The 17,762-nt window shown below is 37.0% G+C and overlaps 1 protein-coding gene, 2 long non-coding RNA genes and 1 other non-coding gene across 7 annotated transcripts; 3 read left to right on the top strand and 1 right to left on the bottom strand.

Moving 5' to 3' along the window:
- Window positions 1–8,600: 8,600 nt before the first annotated feature.
- On the top strand, window positions 8,601–8,674 carry Trnas-gga (transfer RNA serine (anticodon GGA)). The gene has a single exon. It is a non-coding gene; the product is annotated as a tRNA-Ser (tRNA).
- Window positions 8,675–10,575: 1,901 nt separating this feature from the next.
- On the top strand, window positions 10,576–10,900 carry LOC135126774 (uncharacterized). The gene is made up of 2 exons (XR_010280131.1): window positions 10,576–10,661; window positions 10,718–10,900. It is a non-coding gene; the product is annotated as an uncharacterized LOC135126774 (long non-coding RNA).
- LOC135126773 (uncharacterized) lies at window positions 10,833–14,159 on the bottom strand. Of its 4 annotated transcripts, none has more exons than XR_010280130.1 (6): window positions 13,559–14,159; window positions 13,297–13,484; window positions 13,052–13,222; window positions 12,959–12,995; window positions 12,633–12,884; window positions 10,833–10,995 (listed from the first exon to the last, which is right to left on the bottom strand). It is a non-coding gene; the product is annotated as an uncharacterized LOC135126773 (long non-coding RNA). The 4 variants fall into 4 exon arrangements; XR_010280127.1 differs by having other exon boundaries at window positions 11,092–12,884; window positions 13,559–14,135; XR_010280129.1 differs by having other exon boundaries at window positions 11,092–12,884; window positions 13,320–13,484; window positions 13,559–14,135.
- An 873-nt stretch (window positions 14,160–15,032) lies between these two features.
- Window positions 15,033–15,951, top strand: LOC135127437 (uncharacterized). Its single transcript, XM_064053878.1, has 4 exons — window positions 15,033–15,207; window positions 15,266–15,400; window positions 15,455–15,608; window positions 15,660–15,951. Exons 1-4 carry the CDS (start codon window positions 15,159–15,161, stop codon window positions 15,787–15,789), a joined length of 468 nt encoding a protein of 155 aa, XP_063909948.1. The 5' UTR covers window positions 15,033–15,158; the 3' UTR covers window positions 15,790–15,951.
- The last annotated feature ends 1,811 nt before the right edge of the window (window positions 15,952–17,762 follow it).

The following is a 17,762-nucleotide window of genomic DNA, read 5'->3' as shown; positions in this document are numbered from 1 at the left end:
AATTATTGAGTTAACGGACCGGAAAGAACACTATTCCAGTCCCAAAGTAACTCCAGCCCTATTCAACGAGAAAGTGTCACCGGTAACCAGCAAACAGTCGTGGAAGACGTGTTACCACCAAGGCAATTGACGGCCAAATGACAGTAACAGGATCGCCATACTGGAAGCAAAAAATACCTGCTGTCGAAAAGACGGAGCATAACAAGGACACAGATATATTTCTATTTCATAAAAGTTACTAATTGCCACACATTTCAAGATCGAGTCACATTATTGTAGAGGGGTGAGATGCGTCATTCTTGGTTTGTTTGTTGTGAGTGAAAGCACACGGTGTTGGAAATTCCCATATCCAATTATCTTAAGCAGGTACCTAGGGTTGTGAGAGGTGGGGGTGTGTCCCACCCACCCTATTTAGTCGGTACCGGTACACACAATTTTGTAGTTTTAAGTACTGGAATAAATCCCAAGCAAAACGGTCGCACTGTTATCACTTTCGTCCTTCGAAGCAATTCTAAAAATCACAAACACACGGTTAGGTAGCTAGATTAACGTCAGTTGGTTTGGTAGTCAGAAAAAAAGGGAAAAGCCTTTGTTTAACGAAAATTAATCGTATCGATGCCGATGCCGCAGTTTTCCCAACAAGCGTAGCTGATTCTTATGGTTTTTTCCAAGCGGAAATATGCGAATTTTTGATCGATGTTAACACGTGGTTTAAATTTGATTTATTGTTTGTAAATTCACAGTTCATATTAGAATTTTAATCGTTAGTGGTTCTAACACAACTTAACAGTCATGAGATTGTTCAGATCTAAAGCACTTGCTAGGAGATTTCATGAGATTCACGTAGTCAGGAGTCATCCTTTGTTTATCAAGTTATAAATAAGGTTTGTGGATGCTTATATGTAAAGTTCCACCACTTGAACAGTAACTAGTAAAATTTTATTGGTATTTCAAAGTTAACCATGAATACCATAAATCACAAATTCAATGCAACCCTGGATGTTTCTAGCCCACTATACACTGGCGGCATACTCCTTTTAGTGGCGTCATTATCCCCCTGCATTGTCCGACAATCCCTCAAAGTAGCGGTTGTAAAATTTTACTAGGTACTGATGTAGTGTTAGAACTGTACTTAAGTGTTACATTATAACACTTCTTAATTCTTCTCACAAGATTGCTAATAATTCATTTACGGCAGTTAAATCAACCTAACGTTGTCCCACTCTTGGAAAAGGACCGTGGAAAGTGCGGTAGAATTCATAATATTGTGCACTGAGGGACGGGGGGGATTAAATTTTTCCCCTTTGGCAACCATCATCCGGACATCAACGAGACGTGTTTCTCGCGACGTGGGAAATTACACCACCGAGACGTAATTCTCGCGACGAGGGATACAGTTTGTGTTTATTTATCATGTGTTTTGTGACGAGCCGTCACTAAATTCGTTCACGAGAAAATTATAACTAAAAAGACTAATAACAAACCCCCAAAACATAACTCGAAAATTTGCAAATTTTAATTAATTAACACGCATGTCCTAATCGGCATATAGTACCATTCAAATAGATAAACAAAATCAAACATCAATCCCCAACAGGAACAAAATTCGCGTATTCGCAAATTGCGAATAACATTGCGCTTGCCAGACATTGCAAATAACTTGTACAGAATAATACGCCATAAACATCGCCAATCGCAATTACTTTCATCTAACATTCTACCCAAACTAAAACAGCTGCAAACGAAACCCAGATGCATAAACAACCTCAGAAAAAACGCCCTGTTTAAAAATAGCTACAACAAGTAACCACATGTAGCGATGACGATATGAAAAGCATGACGCAAGTTGAAAAAACCCGAAGATGTACGACACACTAACCAATAAAAAACGTCAGCCGCGGAACCATAATTAAAAGCTAAACCCTATAAAACAACGAAATAAAACCTAAAATCCCGTACCGAGTAATACACTAATCATGAAGAAATATAGTCCACTAAAGTCGCGGGAGACAAGAATAATGAGTAAAAATCCCTATATAAGCAGTAGCGCCGAAAACGGTTTCAGTAGAAGTTTCCAGTTGCTGTCGAAGACGCTGCCGATTTGTTCGTCGAGAATTTTTTATTATTTTTGCTGAATTTTGAAGAAATCCGAACTTAGAAGAATTTGCTGAGTCCGAGAGGAAGATAGAAAAATTCTCGATGCTGCAGCTGTGTAAGTCTACCTTTTAGTCATTCTTGATTTATCTTGCTTTCCGTTTTTTCGTCATGTGTTCTCGAGTTCGAATCGTACATGTGTAGCGTTTAATTTATGCGTTTTCTTCGTTACGTTGGGTGTGAACAGTTAGCGCCGGCACAGAAAGTAATCTTTAGTGCTTCCATATGTTCCCGTTTGCAGGTGGCACGTTTGGGCTTGCGTCGGTTCTTGATTGTTGGGGAGGATTTTTCGATAAATTACCGTTCGCTTTTATAATAATTATTCCAATGTTTCCTTAATTTGCCGATTGAACTCTTTTGCTTGCGACATGAATATTTTATGTGCGTTTTTGGGAAGTTCTCGAATTGAAACCTTTTTAATTTAATTTTCTTGTTGTCGATTATTTTATATTGAATTTTTGCCGTTTAAATATGACTCCGTTCTCTGATTATTTTACTATAGTATTTGGAAACCTCGCATTATATTTGATTTTAATCGTCTCACTGTATTTTAGCGTATTTATGATACTAATTTTCCAATGTTTAGCTGCATTTATAAACTATGACTGTTTATTTTTACATGTATTTAACTGTCCTGTAACCATCAATTTTTCTCGTGAACAAATGTTGCGCTCGGCGTATTTAGCTAATCAATGAATGTAAAAACTCATTTATCTTTTTTTACATGTTTATATTCATAAGTTGTCGTAGATTTAAGTGCATGATTTTAATTCGTTAATTTTAGTTGTTCTTATTATCAGTGGAGATTTCTCCGAATCCACTGAATTATTGGTTTTATTATTATTTTAGTTGTTTTAATGATTTAATTAACATATAAATGCCCAATCGCAATTTATTAATAATTAATAAGTAATTACTCGATTTCGTAGTTAGCGGTCTTTGTTTAAGTTTGTTTATCACGCTCGTAATATTAATATTGTTTAGAAGGTATCGCACTTAATTAAGGATTTACCGAATTAATTTTTAGTTTTGCATGCTGATTTTTCTAGGATTAAGTTTAAGTAAAATCGTGGGTTATGTTCATAGATTTTAAGAGTTCTATTAGTGGAATATAATTGCGTAGTGCTTTAGAAGATAGTTTTGCATGTTGTTTTTCGTGTTATGTGTGTAAATTTATTTTATGTTTTAATTTTCCGTTTATTATTTACACATCTACTCGATTATTCTTTTGATATACTTAAAATTCTTTCTTTCAATATATGTATAAAAATGTTAGAAATGTTTAATTATTACCTCTTCCCCTACATGCAGTTTAGCTCTTCCATTTCCAAGGAAATGGGCCTACACCCAAATAAATAATTTTGTTAGTGTCCAAAAGCTCGGCCGCGGTCAAAACTATTTGGGCACGACAGTTTGTTTGGGATAAGCTGGGGACAGTCCACGATATAAACTCTCAAAGCTAATTGTTTTAAGTAACCAGTCACTTGGGTCATGGCATAATTTAACATCATGTAAACTCTTTGTTTGAATCGATGATAAAGTGTGACAAATATTAAACTCATGTAATTTTAGCTTTGCAATTTTTCTCTATCTCACAACCTTAGCCTCAGTAATTTTCTTTGTTGCATAATTTAAATTGAACATAAATTTTCATGCTCTACAGTTCCTAACTTCTTAACCTCACGTAATTTTTTTGTCTGCACAAGTTTTACTTCACACCAGATCTTTTTTTTTGTTTTTATAAAGCTTTGCTAGTTATTTCCACCATGTAAATATTTTGTTGATTAATGTTTCCATCATATAAATTGTCTGACGTCCAGTTTTAATCTCAGACAAGAATTCTTTGCTGTTTCAAATTCCACGAGAATGTATGGCGAATGAAAATGTTGTTTATTGCTCTTTTTCAAACTTTAATACTTGTGCGGTTGTAGTGCAATTTTTCTCTATCTCACAACTTTAGCTTCAGTAATTTTCTTTGTTGCATAATTTAAATTCAACGTAAATTTTCATGCTCTGCAGTTCCTAACTTCCTAACCTCACGTAACTTTTTTGTCTGCACAAGTTTTACTTCACATCTGGTCTTTTTTGACCAGACCAGTGTATGGCGAATTTAAATGTTGTTTATTGCTCTTTTTGAAAGGAAAAGCGGTTGTAGTTTAATATCAGAGTCATAGAAATTGAACATTCAAATGGAATTAGGGTAAATAACACAGAAACACGTGGCGGAAGCGGAGTGCGCGGTTTCTTTGTCGAGCTGGCGGGATTTATCGCGCCATCTGCACAAAAGACTTAGATCTTGAATAGAAGTCCGGGGAGCGGTCGGGATGACGTGACGCTTGCGGTTTGTCCCAATAGCCGGTTTTTCCAACCACGAGTTTGCGACCGTAACATCCTGTTAGAGCGGCACGTTTCTTCGTTAGATAGAGAGGTGCTGGGCGGCATGTGCTTGGCGATAGAGTAGAATCACCGTCGTGGTAGCTACAAACAGCTACAACCAGGAGCCCCAAACTCCGCCCGTGCTACAACGCCATTTATGGGTAATTTTGCTGTGCTGTAGAATGAAATTGATATATTTCGATCGCCACACTCTTATAACGACCCAGGTGTCCCCTCAACTTTTGGAGCCATAGGCATTTGCGAGGAGGCACTCTGATGTTTAAAATTTTGTTCGCTTGTTGACTGACATAATTTTAAATTTGCCGCCATACGTCCGTATTTGCAACCAGTTAATCCACTCAACAATTTCAAGCTGACCATTTGCGTTAACGCAACTGACAACTTTCAACTTCAAAATTTCCGTTAATGCAAAGAAAGCGCATTGGCTCTTGGTAATCTTTATCAACAATTACGTAACCTGCAGAAACGCAAATAGGGGATGTCAGCCATCGATCCCCAAATATAGAAAAAATTAGAGAAATACATGTTAAGTACAAACCTATCTTACAACTCGGCCATCCTGCGAACAACTCGCCTCAAATTTCCGTCAGGGAGTTTAATTTGAATGTTGATCGCTATCGGATAAAATCACCCCGTCCTCGCCACCTCGCTATCGGTGGCATCGAAAACGTTTCCAGGAGGGCATCGGGGTCTCATCCGATCGACAGCTATGACTCTGTCGTAGGCGGCCTTCTTTTTGGTCTGGTGTGGTTTTTCCATATGCTGCACCACATACCGGTCGTTTGGCAGGACCGACTTCACGACTGGTCGTTCTTATGTTCGTCGCAATTAGTACCAGCAGGTCACCTGCCTTGTATTTTCTGGCCTTCTTCCGTCGTTTGTCGAAATTACGTTTTTGATGTTCCTGGTTTTGCGCAATCTTTGGTGCAGCCTCTTGTCTGGATGTAACAAGATCGGTCAATATCGCCGATATTTGTGAAGCTTCATCGCGGAGGGTCATGTCTATATTGCGTTGGGGCGAATACCTTAACAACAGTTGAGTAATGACGCTAAAATCGTTCGGCTGAGTCGTTCAACCTGTTCATTTAGGCGTGGCGTCGCAACGACGTTTTTCACGTGTCAGATTTGATTTTGGTAACAAAATCTGCGTTACTGACCCGATGTAAATGCGGTACTTTGATCCGAAATGATTACCTTAGGTGTTCCGTACGTGGCGAATATGTCTTTAAAGTACTCTACGACAAGTTTATTTTTTGTCGACTTCACTACACGTAGGAATACAAATTTGGTAAGCGCATCGATTCCGGGAAGTATATACAGATTTCCTCTTCGGGACTTTGGAAACCGAGATGGTCGATGTGGAAGGTGTTTAGCTGTTCCGCGCTTTTTTTAATTGGATGTAGAAAACCTTCTTTCTTCCCTGACATACGCTTGTTGTATATATGCATGGTATACAACATGAAATGTATTGCTCAACGTACTTCCTCAGTCTGGGAGACCAACAATGTTACGATATTCGATATAGTGTCTAATCATCGTGGATGGCCCGAACCATATGGTGTCGCATGCCCCTCGGAACGACCCACTGGATTCCACTCGCGGTTATGCGATATATTTGCCCGTGTCTTAGTGTATAGTTCTTGTATACTTCTTTCTCTTCGTCGCCTTCTGGAGGTTTAGTCAAAATGTGGTGGATGCACTGAATACCCAATCAGCCTTTCCGTATTCTTCCCTTTTTCCGGATTTCTGCTGAAATTTCTGCCCGTCAGTAAGTAGCGGTACTTTTGTTGCACATAATCAGATAGGTACAATAGGTACAACATACATTTTTGTTTGTTGTTCCACCTGATTAACGGATCCGATCGTCATAGTGATGTCGTCACCGCACCCGCGGAGTGTCACAGAATCCTCTTTGTTTGGTTCTAATCCCAAACGTAGCTGCTCTTCAGCGAGTTTAATTAAAGTGGACGAGCTAACCATATCAATATACGCCATTGCGGGTTTGCCGTCTACTAAAATTTGTTTATAAAATTTTGAGTCTTGAGGATCGGTTTTTGCGTTGGATAGTCATGCGACAGGTTTCGATTTTTGGTTGTCGTACCTCTTCTTTTGAAAGCATCGGGACTCCAAATGACCCGTTTTGCGACAGTATATGCATCGTTCTACGTCTGTCGTTTCCTGTACCTTTCGGTTCCAACAATGTTTAGGGTAATGCGCGCTTTTCCCACAATTGTAGCAATTGACTACCGAATTTTCCGCTGATCAATGACTAGTCGGGACGGATATCTTTGGTCTTTTGTGGGGGTTCGAGTAACTCTTTAATGTCGACGGTCGTTGTGACGCAGGCAAGCCGTTTATCGTCGACAAGTACTGAAACAGCGACTCCGGTGTTTGTTGGTTACCTGTTGTCGCCCCTGACTTAGTGACTACGTCATCGATGCCCCCAATAATACATGACACCGCATCTGATTCAACGATATTACATCCGAGTGCTTTGAAATCTTGGAGATGTTTTAAATTTATCATAAGCATGGTAAATTTTTGATCAAATGTATTTGCTCGTCCCCCCTAAAAAATTGATGACGCCACCCCAAAATTTTGCTGAATAAATCCTACCTAAAATGTACAAGATATGATGAGTTTCTTCTTGTGATTTATCATTCTAGTCATATTTTTTGGATTTGCATATACAGGGTGACCCAAAAAAATTAATGAGTGTGTAAATGTATTTTATTGATTTAATCTGGAACTACAGAACCAAATGTTTTGAAATCTACTCCAAAAAAACATAACAGGCATGCAGTCGTCACGTTTCCGACAGCGAGGGAAGTACTGTCTAAACTCTTTAGACAAATTTTTTTAGATAAATAAACATGCATATGAAAAATAAGCAGAAAAGCAGTCGGACGGTCCAAGCTTAGCGTTTTAATGAGGTTCCCTCGTCGCGAGAGTGTAATACCAAATGCGGGTGATCTCCGAATCGGCGATTTCGGTGTCTCTCGAAATATAAAATCTCCAAAATCTAGTTCCCGGTGTGATGATATCCCGATAAAAGGCGCAAAGAAAATTCCCCATCCTACAGTTCACGATATTATTAATTCTACTAATGTGGCTGGCATGTGTTTTCGTTCAAACTTTCATATGCTCAAATTGCATTTATATTTACTTTATGTTTCAATGAGCAAGTTACGTTATGCAAATAATATCTCGAGAATAACCATCCACAAACTATCGACATTAAAATCTAAAATAAATATGCCCTAAGGAAACCGCATTTCCTAAAGGTCCTACTATTAGAAATTGAACTTAAAATTAACGATTTAAACGAAAACCTTTTGAAAAAGTTCAAACCACGTGGTCACCAAGCGTTCGTCCGTGTTTCCGCTCAGGGCTTCCTGGAGCTTTCATATTTATAATTCTCGGGGATGATGGCGGCCCTTCTTAAGCAAGTACGCGACCAGCCCGCAAAGTATAAGCAACAAAAAAAACATACCAGAACAATCGTAACATAGACTAGCACAAGAACACTAAAAAAACACATCTTGATGGCTTCTAAGGCGAAACGATAATGCACAAACATTAGGTGGTTTGTGCGATAATGGACGATTTCGCGTCTCCCTTCTACTCAGGCCGCTTTCTTCTCTACCGTAGTGACAACCTAACCCTAACCAATCCTAAAGCATAACATCCCCTAAATTAATAATTCCCGCGTCCTCCAAAACCTGTATGTGTGGTTGTTTGCCTAAATTTTAGGAGACTTCTTAACCTATTATTTAAATTCAAATTATTTAAATGCAATTTCGCTGCGTTGTTCTTAATTTCTTTGTGGGCCATTTAAATTTGAATCGAGTTACTACAATACCAACGGTTAGGTAATAGCACTTTCCCTAAATCTTGCGCCTACTCTCTGTTCTCCTAAATTCGCTTCTTTCAATCTAGCTTAATGTTTATGTTTGTCGCCATTTATTATTCTCTCTCATCATCGCCTCGTTCCGTCTTGTTTAAACTTGTGTGGCGGCACAATAACACGTCGGTAAGCAGAGAAAGATGGTCTCGTGGTCTAGTGGTTAGGATGCTTGCCCGGAGAGCGAGAGGCGTGGGGTTCGAATCCCACCGAGACACAACATTTTTCTCTGCTTAACTACACTTGTATTATATTTGCATTCCGTCGGAACAGTAGGGTGCCTCAGCACGTTAGACCTACAAGTCGTGCTCGAAAGTAGTAACAAGACAGTCTACGAATGGCACTTCTGCTTCATTTTAATAATCAATGAACAAATTTAAAACCTGGGGTTCCAGACACACCACTACTACCATATCTGGTCGACCTCATTATAGGTATTATTATGTCCAAAAATAAACACAGGACGCCTACGACGAACATTTCAACAGTTACATTTTACGCTTTTCGCCAATCGTTAGAAATATCTCACTGGGTGTACGGAAATTCAGTATTTGGGACACCAAATTTACTAGAAGGGATTACTCTTCGCTGACGTAAAAATTCCAGTAATCACTTGGAATTAGCCACCGACAAACCTGAAGCAAGTGCAGACGTTGCAAACCTACTCCTGGTCCAGAAGGATTATTGACCAGTTCCCTGCCATTTCGAAACTACTAAGCCAACTAAGATGGACATCCCTTGGGAATGAGACCCTGCACAAGATGAAGTCTTCAACGAGTTGAACAAAAAATTAACCACGATTCGTATGCTCCAGCCAGTCGCAGACCAACAAACTGATCCGCAGAGATTTGCAGCTCTCTTCCAAGGGAGCGTTCCTTAGAGCGTTTGGTAGAATATGCAAGATCATTAACCGTCTTATAAAGTCACTTCGATCACCTGTTGGAAGTTTTTCTCTCTATATATTATGTACCATGAATGTAGAATGACAGGAGGGAGCACGCACCATTGTACCCATGTTAAAAGATTTGCCGGCAAAAGAAAGCCATTTATGACCCTTTCCGTACTACATCGGCAGCGGACGGACAGAAGTTCAAAGACGGTGCCGTTTGATTTAAAATAGGTAGCTACATAGCGTGGAGGTAGAATGAGAGGAGGAAAGATAATTTGAAAAAGTGCCGGGGTAGCGGGCTTGCGATTGGGGTCACAACAACAAAGGGCTTTTCCTCCGAGAAATTGGTTGTTTCAGTGGCGTGCTCGAGAGCGCGATACCAGGCATTTTTTCAAACTCTTTCTTCCTCTCATTCACCCTCCATGATCTATAAATAATTAAACACTAAATAGACACTTGTTAAGACGTGGTATGTTATGCAACCCACAGTACACTACGTTACTTTTATTAGATACACAGGTTACATACCCGGCAACAGTTATACCACAGCATAGATAACAATCAGTAGGGACGGCTCGCCGTTTTTCGTGACCCGTTTTCGTTGGTGGTCGTTCGCTTTATGACCGAATGAGGGCGCCCAACTGAAGTCTAAAATATTTGAAATTTGGCAGTTTTGTTACAATATTTTTGCCGGTTTTGCTTGTTTAAGACTGCTTTACCAGTAGAATTGTACAAATCACGACCTGCTGCATTAGATACGGCCTGTTCATAACTGTAGTTCCACTGTATCCTCCGATTTTAGTGAGGGCGCTAGCGGATGGGCGCATTTTAGGAATTTTTATTATTTTATGTTGGTTGGATGGTACTCACTGTTTTTTGGTGTCAAATCTGACATTCAAATTAAAATTCTCTTGAGAATCTTTAAGTGCGCTGAAAGTAGTTATTTGTGAAGTCCATTTGTTATTGTTCGTTGTTTTTCTTTTTGATTTGCAGTTTTCGTTCCTTTTTTATTTGTTTTGTGGTGTTTCGTTCCCATTTTGTCGTTTCAACTCGTTTAGTGTTTCGTTATTATTTCATAGTTTAATTAGTGTTTGTTTTTTGTTGTTTTGTTCCTATTTGGTCGTTTAACTTCAGTTAGTGGTTCGTTATTATTACATAGTTTAAGTTGTTACGTTAATTTTACTGGGACGAAAATGCGGTTCCACAAAAAATGCATTGTGCCCCAGTGCCCTGCCAAGTACTCAAAGTCTTTCCATCAGTTTCCCTCTGAGCCCCTCTTAAGAGAAAAATGGCTACATAAAGTAGAGAAGTTTTGTTGTAAGAAAAGGTTATTGAACACTTATTTTTTTAATACTAAATATTAATTATTATAGCTCCAACGCAGCAGATCGTCAGTCAGTACTCAACCATTTGCAATTTGCACTTTAAACCCACAGATTTTAAGTTTGCAGCAAATGGTAGTAAACGCTTGCAAAAAAATGCAGTTCCAACAGTTTTTCATGTATATTTATTTACATTTTAAACTTAACAGAAATAAAATTATAGTTTTTATAGGGTGATGATGCTTATTACGCATCCCTACACGAATCCTTCGTTGCTCTTGCCCAGTCTTCTACTCCTATAAATATGAAGCCCTCATCATCCGTTATTCCTGTAATTACAATCCTTACAACTGTGAAAATATAAGCGAACAGTACATTAATAACGTAATTTAAAGTCAGGAGTAAAATTATTTTTCAGTTCCTACCTATTTTCACACTTTTTTTAGAACTTTCCTCTAATAATTATTTATTTTAGAGTACTGTTACTCCAAGATTATCTCCTCCCTCCCAATCAACATCCACGTGTCCAACATCGACAGAAGAACCTCCAGTAATATTTTATTGGCAGTTAATAAATTTTAATTATATTTTTTTAAATTGTAGAATCCTGATTTAAGTCACTCAACAATTCCTTCTGAACCTGAGTCCTTATATAATGAATCCCAAACATTAAGTTCCAATACTGATCTTCGTCTTGATGATATATCAAAACTTAAACTTGAAATCAAAAAACTGAAAATGAAAGTAAACCGTTTGGACAAACAGAACAAACTGAAAAATCAACAGCTACAAAAACTGCAATTAAAAATTGACAATCAAACGAATCAAGCCCGTATATTCGAAAAAATTAAAGCTGATGCTAAGAATAACGACCCAAAAGCCACATTTCTATTAGACCAAATATTAAATTACAACAAACAAAAATCTAGATGGTCAGAAGTAACTGTAAGATCATGTATTGCCTGGAGGATTTCATCCCCAAAGGGATACAACTATGGTAAAGCTTCTATATTGAAATTACCTAGTCGAAGTACTTTAGAACGGTATATAGGAAATGGACAAGATGTTACAGGACTTATAGAGGCACGCTTGAAAGCAGAAGCCGAAGTGCTACAACCCGTTGAAAGGATTTGTAGTTTAATTGTTGACGACATGTCCATCAAGGAAAAACTGTGTTACAGCCGTACAGAAGACAAATTCTATGGGTTAGAGACTACCAATGAGAGTAGTCAAACAATTGGAAAAAAACCAACGTTGGCCAACAAAATGTTATGTTACGTTGTTCACGGCATGACTACTAAGTACACGATACCCGCCGGATATTTCTTCCATCGAACTCTAAAAAACATAGATTTTGTGAATTTGACGTTAAAAGTAATGAAACTTTTACATAATTGCGGATTTACGGTTTTAAGAATTGTGACAGATAACCATAAGTCAAATGTGGCCCTTTTCAAATCTCTGTCATCAAGTAATAATTTAATGACTCATATTCAACATCCAATAGAACCAACAATACCATTATTTATGAGCTTTGATTACTGTCATATTATTAAAAATTTGAGGAACATATTTTTGGACCATGACATGCATTCTGGTAACGGTATTATTTCTGCACGATTTTTAAAGAAAATATATGATATGCAACACAAATTAATTGTTAAACCGGTAAAGTTTTTGACCAGGAAGCATATTTGCCCAACCAATTTAGAAAAGATGAACGTCCGTCGTGCTGTGCAAGTATTTTCCATAGAAGTAAGAGCAGCAATAGAGTATTTGGGAAAATATAACAATCCAGGTTTTGTTGATGTTGAAGAGACTCTAAAGTTTATGGAAATGATGCACACATTTTTTAAAATTCATGATGTCAATGACAAAACTCAGCACATCCGGCAAGTAAATGAAAATAGTGCTCCATATACAGATATTAATGATGAACGCCTTCTATGGATGTTAAAAACTTTACCTGCTTTTATAGATTCCATTCAATTATGTTCAAAGGCAAATAAAATGACGGGATTGACTAAAGAGACTGCAGAAGCAGTAAAATTCACTGCCAAAAGCACTGCAGAATGTATCAAGTATTTACTTGAAGAGAGTGGCTTTTTCTATGTCTTGACGCGAGCATTTAGCTCAGATGCAGTTGAATCGATGTTTAGCAATGTCAGATTATGCGGTGGTTCTCAGGACGCTACTGATGCCAGGGCTGCACACTATGCTATTAAACAAATAATTAAGTCAGGTTTAGTAACAACTTCCGAATCAGCAAATGTATATTCACACTGTAATCACCTGAGTAAAATTGGTCAAATTCAGTCTTCTAAAAGATCTACAACAGAAACAAATATACATATACCTGACAGTATAATTGAAGAAATTAGTGACCTTCATAAATTAACATTCGTTAATACCATTTTCACAGATATCAACTCTGCATCAGTTGCGTTTTTATCTGGATATATTTGTAGAACAATTGAAGAAAGGTTAGAATGCAAAAATTGTTTAGATTCATTACTAACCACCGCAAAATCTACCCCGTTGCTTGACTTGATATATCTGCAAGACAGAGGAAAATTAAAATATCCCACAAGATCATTCACAAATTTTATAAATAAAATTATAAAAATTACATTTGATATTTTGGAACATATACCAGTAAATCATCATCCAAGAACTGTGGTGGAGTCTTTGTTATTGGAGCCAATTGCCAGTTCAGCTTTTTTGCCTTGTGAAGATAAAAACCACAAAGTAATGGTTGCAAACTTAATGTTATCTAAAGTGTTGAAACCAATTTTTGCAAATTTTGGTTATACAAGAACTGAAAATGTTACATTGTTTAGTAATTTGACCCATAAACCCCATTCAAGAAAAGTATTAAAATTATAAACATACCTGTCTGTTTTTTTATATTCTTCCAGCGCTAATTAGGGTGAAATTTTACAAAAGGCACTTCTCGATTTCGCACAAACTGTTTGGTTACAATTCTTCTACACCACCCCCTAATCACGTTCCTTACCTTCAAATGTTTCCTTTTGCTACAAAAAAAAATGTTAAATTTCCCAATTCATACACTCTTTAACGGGAAAAGCTGTTTCCAATATAACCTAACTTTTTATAGTCACCAACACGCGAGGAGTAATGTCGGGAACACAAGAAAACAGTTGTACAACTTTTGAAGGTGAGGAACGTGAACAGGGGGTGATGTAGAATTCCTTTCGGGAAACAGTTAATGGGAAATCGAGAAGTGCCTTTTGCAAAATTTCACCTTTGCTAGTCCTTTTTGTTGTAATTTTCAACCATTTAGCACCATAGAGAGGATACGATGTATGATTCAACGTTTAACCGTTTAATAAATTGTTCAAAACATTTAACCTAACCCGATTTAACCTATTTATAAACCTTCAAATTTGAAGTTTGTTTGAAAATTGTCAAGGTCAAAAGCGCCCCTCCAGTGCTGCCCTCACGCCCTTGCGGCAAAATTTTTTCAATGCATTTTTGTGGAAATGAACAGGCAGGATATAATACAGCCGGCAGTGGTACAAATAGTATAAAAATGTAATTTTCACAATAAAAGGTAAAATCTTCGTCCGATGAATTTTCATACAGGATCCTTGTTGTGCGCCTGCCTTATTCTCTCCCTCGTGTTTGGAATTCTTGGAAAAGATAGTAAACATAACACACTTTTTGTTTAAAAAGTCGTCGCAAACGAACAACAACGGTGGTTATGAAATAAATATAAAAAATTTATTATATATGATTCCGTTGTTGTGGTAAAATTTAATATAAAAGTAATAAGAAACAAACTACACGTAACAAAAAATTATATAAGCAGACCTTCACTCAATAAACAATTTTTTTATTCATCATGTATATATATATATTTTTTTTTTGACCTACACAATCTTGAGTTTTATTTTGAGACGTTGCTTAACCCATAAGCAGTCGCGCGTGGGTAAAAATGACCCAAGCCGTACATTTTGTCAAATATCTTTTTTCGCTTAATCCCTATGGACTTCCGGTTTCATGAATTCCTTAATTATTCTTACCTGCGTCGACCCATACCAATTACCTGCACTTTATGCGAGTCGACAAATATGTATTTTTTTTTGTAATATTTTTTTGAAATTTTAAATGAAGTGATACTTTTTAAATTGGGTGGCGACATCTAGGAATAGTTTAGGCAACGACCATCCATGACGGCTTAAAATTCGGGTCAGAAAGAACAAAGGCGCCGACACGAGCTGTCCCTACTGATTGTTATCTATGCTGTGGTTATACACAAACCAGTCATTCGCAGTCTTATTAGTCACAGTGGTGGGGAGGATTCGAGTCTTATTGGACGCTATTGTATAGGGGGCGCCACGCCCATCGCTAGTTGACAGGGCAGTTTGGCACAGTTGTTTACATGTCATAGCATTAAGGTTATGTTTATAAAATTTAATAATACATTTTTTTTAAATATATTTGTGCCTTTTGTCACTGTCCTCTCATAATGAACAACTTGGTCATCCTTTGTTTCTTCTCAACATTTTTTATGCACGGTAAGTCAATAAAAAAAACTACCATCAGTACATGGGTGTGGTAATGTGTTAATTGCAGCTTCCGCCTTGTGGTGCTACCAATGCGTTTCGAATCAGCCAGGCTGTGGGACCCCTTTTAACTGGCTTTGGCATTGGACAAAAGTGTGTCCGGAAGACGATGATGTTTGTGTTAAAATAATTGAAGAAAAAAACGGTATGTTACAAGTTCAGGATAATAAATTATTGCTCTACACAAATGTATTTTTAGGAGAGACTGTAATAACTAGAGATTGTCTGAGTTCTTTGCAAGGCATCCGAACTGACATTCCTGCCGATCATTATGAAGGTTGTAGGCCAGCAGCTGTAGATGTGAGATTGGGGCATTATGTAAATAATAGCATTAAAGAGCTTGACATACATAGGTAGTGATAAAGATTTTGGTTGTACGTTTTTATTAATTTATTTGTTTGCAGAAATTATTATGATAAAACGACGTGGTGTTTCTGCTTTCTTGACCACCGATGTAATAGCGCATTGACGATATATCCGTCTATTGTTGTGGCTGTTGTCGCCACAAGTGTTATGATTTTAAACCTTTTATAATGTATCTGATTAAGTTTATGCTAAGTCCGTCCATTTTATAAAAAGTGTATTTTTTTATTTTATTTTGTTGACAATTAATTTTACTGATTTTTAAATGAATCGAATCAGAGATCTGTGGTTGATATTTTTTTTTACATTTTTTGAATAAAAAAATGAAACATTCGTGTATATAATCTGTACTCACAAAGATATTTACCTGTGTTATGAAATAACGACTAATATCAAACTGATGGCGATAAGAATAGTTCTAATTGAAACAGTTGTATGCATTTGCATTCTATAGCTTCATTGTATACCAGAAAATAGGAAAGAACACTACAACAGTACAATACCTAATAAAATTTTAATGGTATTTCAAAGTTAACCATAAAGTTTGGACCCACAAAACCATAAATCATAAATTCAATGCAACTCTGGATGTGTCTAACCCACTATACACTGGTGGCACGCTCCTTTTATTGGCGTCATTATCCCCCTGCATTGTCCTACAATCCCTCAAACTAGTAGTTGTAAAATTTTACTAGGTACTGTTGTAGTGTTCTTTCTTTATATGTATAATATCTGGATTATTCAATGTGACTGAATAGGTATACACCGGTGATCAGACGACTTACCTGTTTTGTTTTGACGAAATACCATTCATTCAGGTTTTCAATATAACGGTGATCAAAAAGTTTTCAGATTAGAGTTGACAATGGAAATATTTGTCATGTCTTTGATTAAACTGTAAAAGTAATGCGTCACCTTTATTAAAGGTGTTTACAGTAATCAAAGACATGACAAATATTTCCATAGCCAACTCTATTCTGAAAACTTTTTGATCATCCTTTATATTGTTACACAAAAGAACATTGACATTTCACAAACGGTTTTAAATTTCGCCTGTGACTCGCTTACACTGAAGTGGAATTAGAAGTCATAATAAAATTACCCACATATACAGAGTGTTCTCATCAGTCCTCAGTGTGACGATTGTTAGTTTTCGTGCAAACTTTTTAAATTTATTAGTTTAAACATGTAGCGGTTATAACTGAATAACTTATAACTGAATAAAATCATTCAAAGGAGAGCGCTACAATATTTTACAAAAAAATTGCAAGGACTGTGCATCGTATAATACACTTTCTACAGGGACGTCGTAATGGGGGGGGGGGAGAAGGTTATGGTAGGGTAACACTCCTCCAAAACTTTGAAGTTTTCAAAAGTTGCCAAAATGAAAATAGTGGTTGAATCATCCGATTGTCTACATTAAAAAACTAATTGCTACGAAAAAAACTATCGGAAAACATGTTTCGCACTTTTTAATGAAAAATACGCATAATGTACAAAATGAAACTAATGAAACTGTTAATTGAACAGATGGAAATGCCAAAATTGAATGTTGATGGGAGAAAAGTTTTAGAAACTACAGAAGACTAGATAAATGACCATGAAGCTATTAAGAGGTTTTGTATTAATTTAGACGTAAACCAACCCAAAAAGCCTTGACCATGCCATGACCAATGACTTTAAAAATAAAAACGAAGAGAAATGAAATTACAAATTATTTTTATTTGAATTACACCGTGTTTTAAATAAAGGGCGACTGTGATTAAACCACGTAAAACATGATAGGATAGAGAGCTAATGTTTACCTAATACAACAAGCTTACTTATATTAATCACAGCCTCTCTTTATCTGAAAACGTTTGAAACATATAGGGTTGTGGCTGGTTGTGGTGTCCTGAATTTGAAATTTCAATTTCCCGCTTAGAGAGAAAAAAACACCGAAAAAACTGCCATTACATGGAAAATGTTCCTATAAAACATAATATCGTTGGAGTTCCCCACTTTGCCTTTGTCCGTATCACGGTGGGTCCGTATTGTGCCACACACACAACACAACGTAGGATTCCATTTTCGCGGGAAATTTGGATTATCGCAGCGTTTTATAAATTCTCATGTTTGCAAACACTCAGTGAGTTTCATTCAGC

This window comes from Zophobas morio, unplaced genomic scaffold (genome assembly GCF_036711695.1).
Source record: "Zophobas morio isolate AGI-343-1 ecotype UQ-CSIRO unplaced genomic scaffold, CSIRO_AGI_Zmor_V1 ptg000011l, whole genome shotgun sequence".
Lineage (NCBI taxonomy): Eukaryota > Metazoa > Arthropoda > Insecta > Coleoptera > Tenebrionidae > Zophobas > Zophobas morio.
This window is presented reverse-complemented; position numbering and strand designations above follow the sequence as displayed.

Bases quoted from the DNA above. Each gene is read 5' to 3' on its own strand.
- LOC135127437 (XM_064053878.1), top strand. From the start codon at position 15,159: ATGAACAACTTGGTCATCCTTTGTTTCTTCTCAACATTTTTTATGCAC. The intron at 15,401-15,454 runs GTATGTTACAAG...ATGTATTTTTAG, and splicing joins AATAATTGAAGAAAAAAACG to GAGAGACTGTAATAACTAGA. The intron at 15,609-15,659 runs GTAGTGATAAAG...ATTTGTTTGCAG, and splicing joins AAAGAGCTTGACATACATAG to AAATTATTATGATAAAACGA.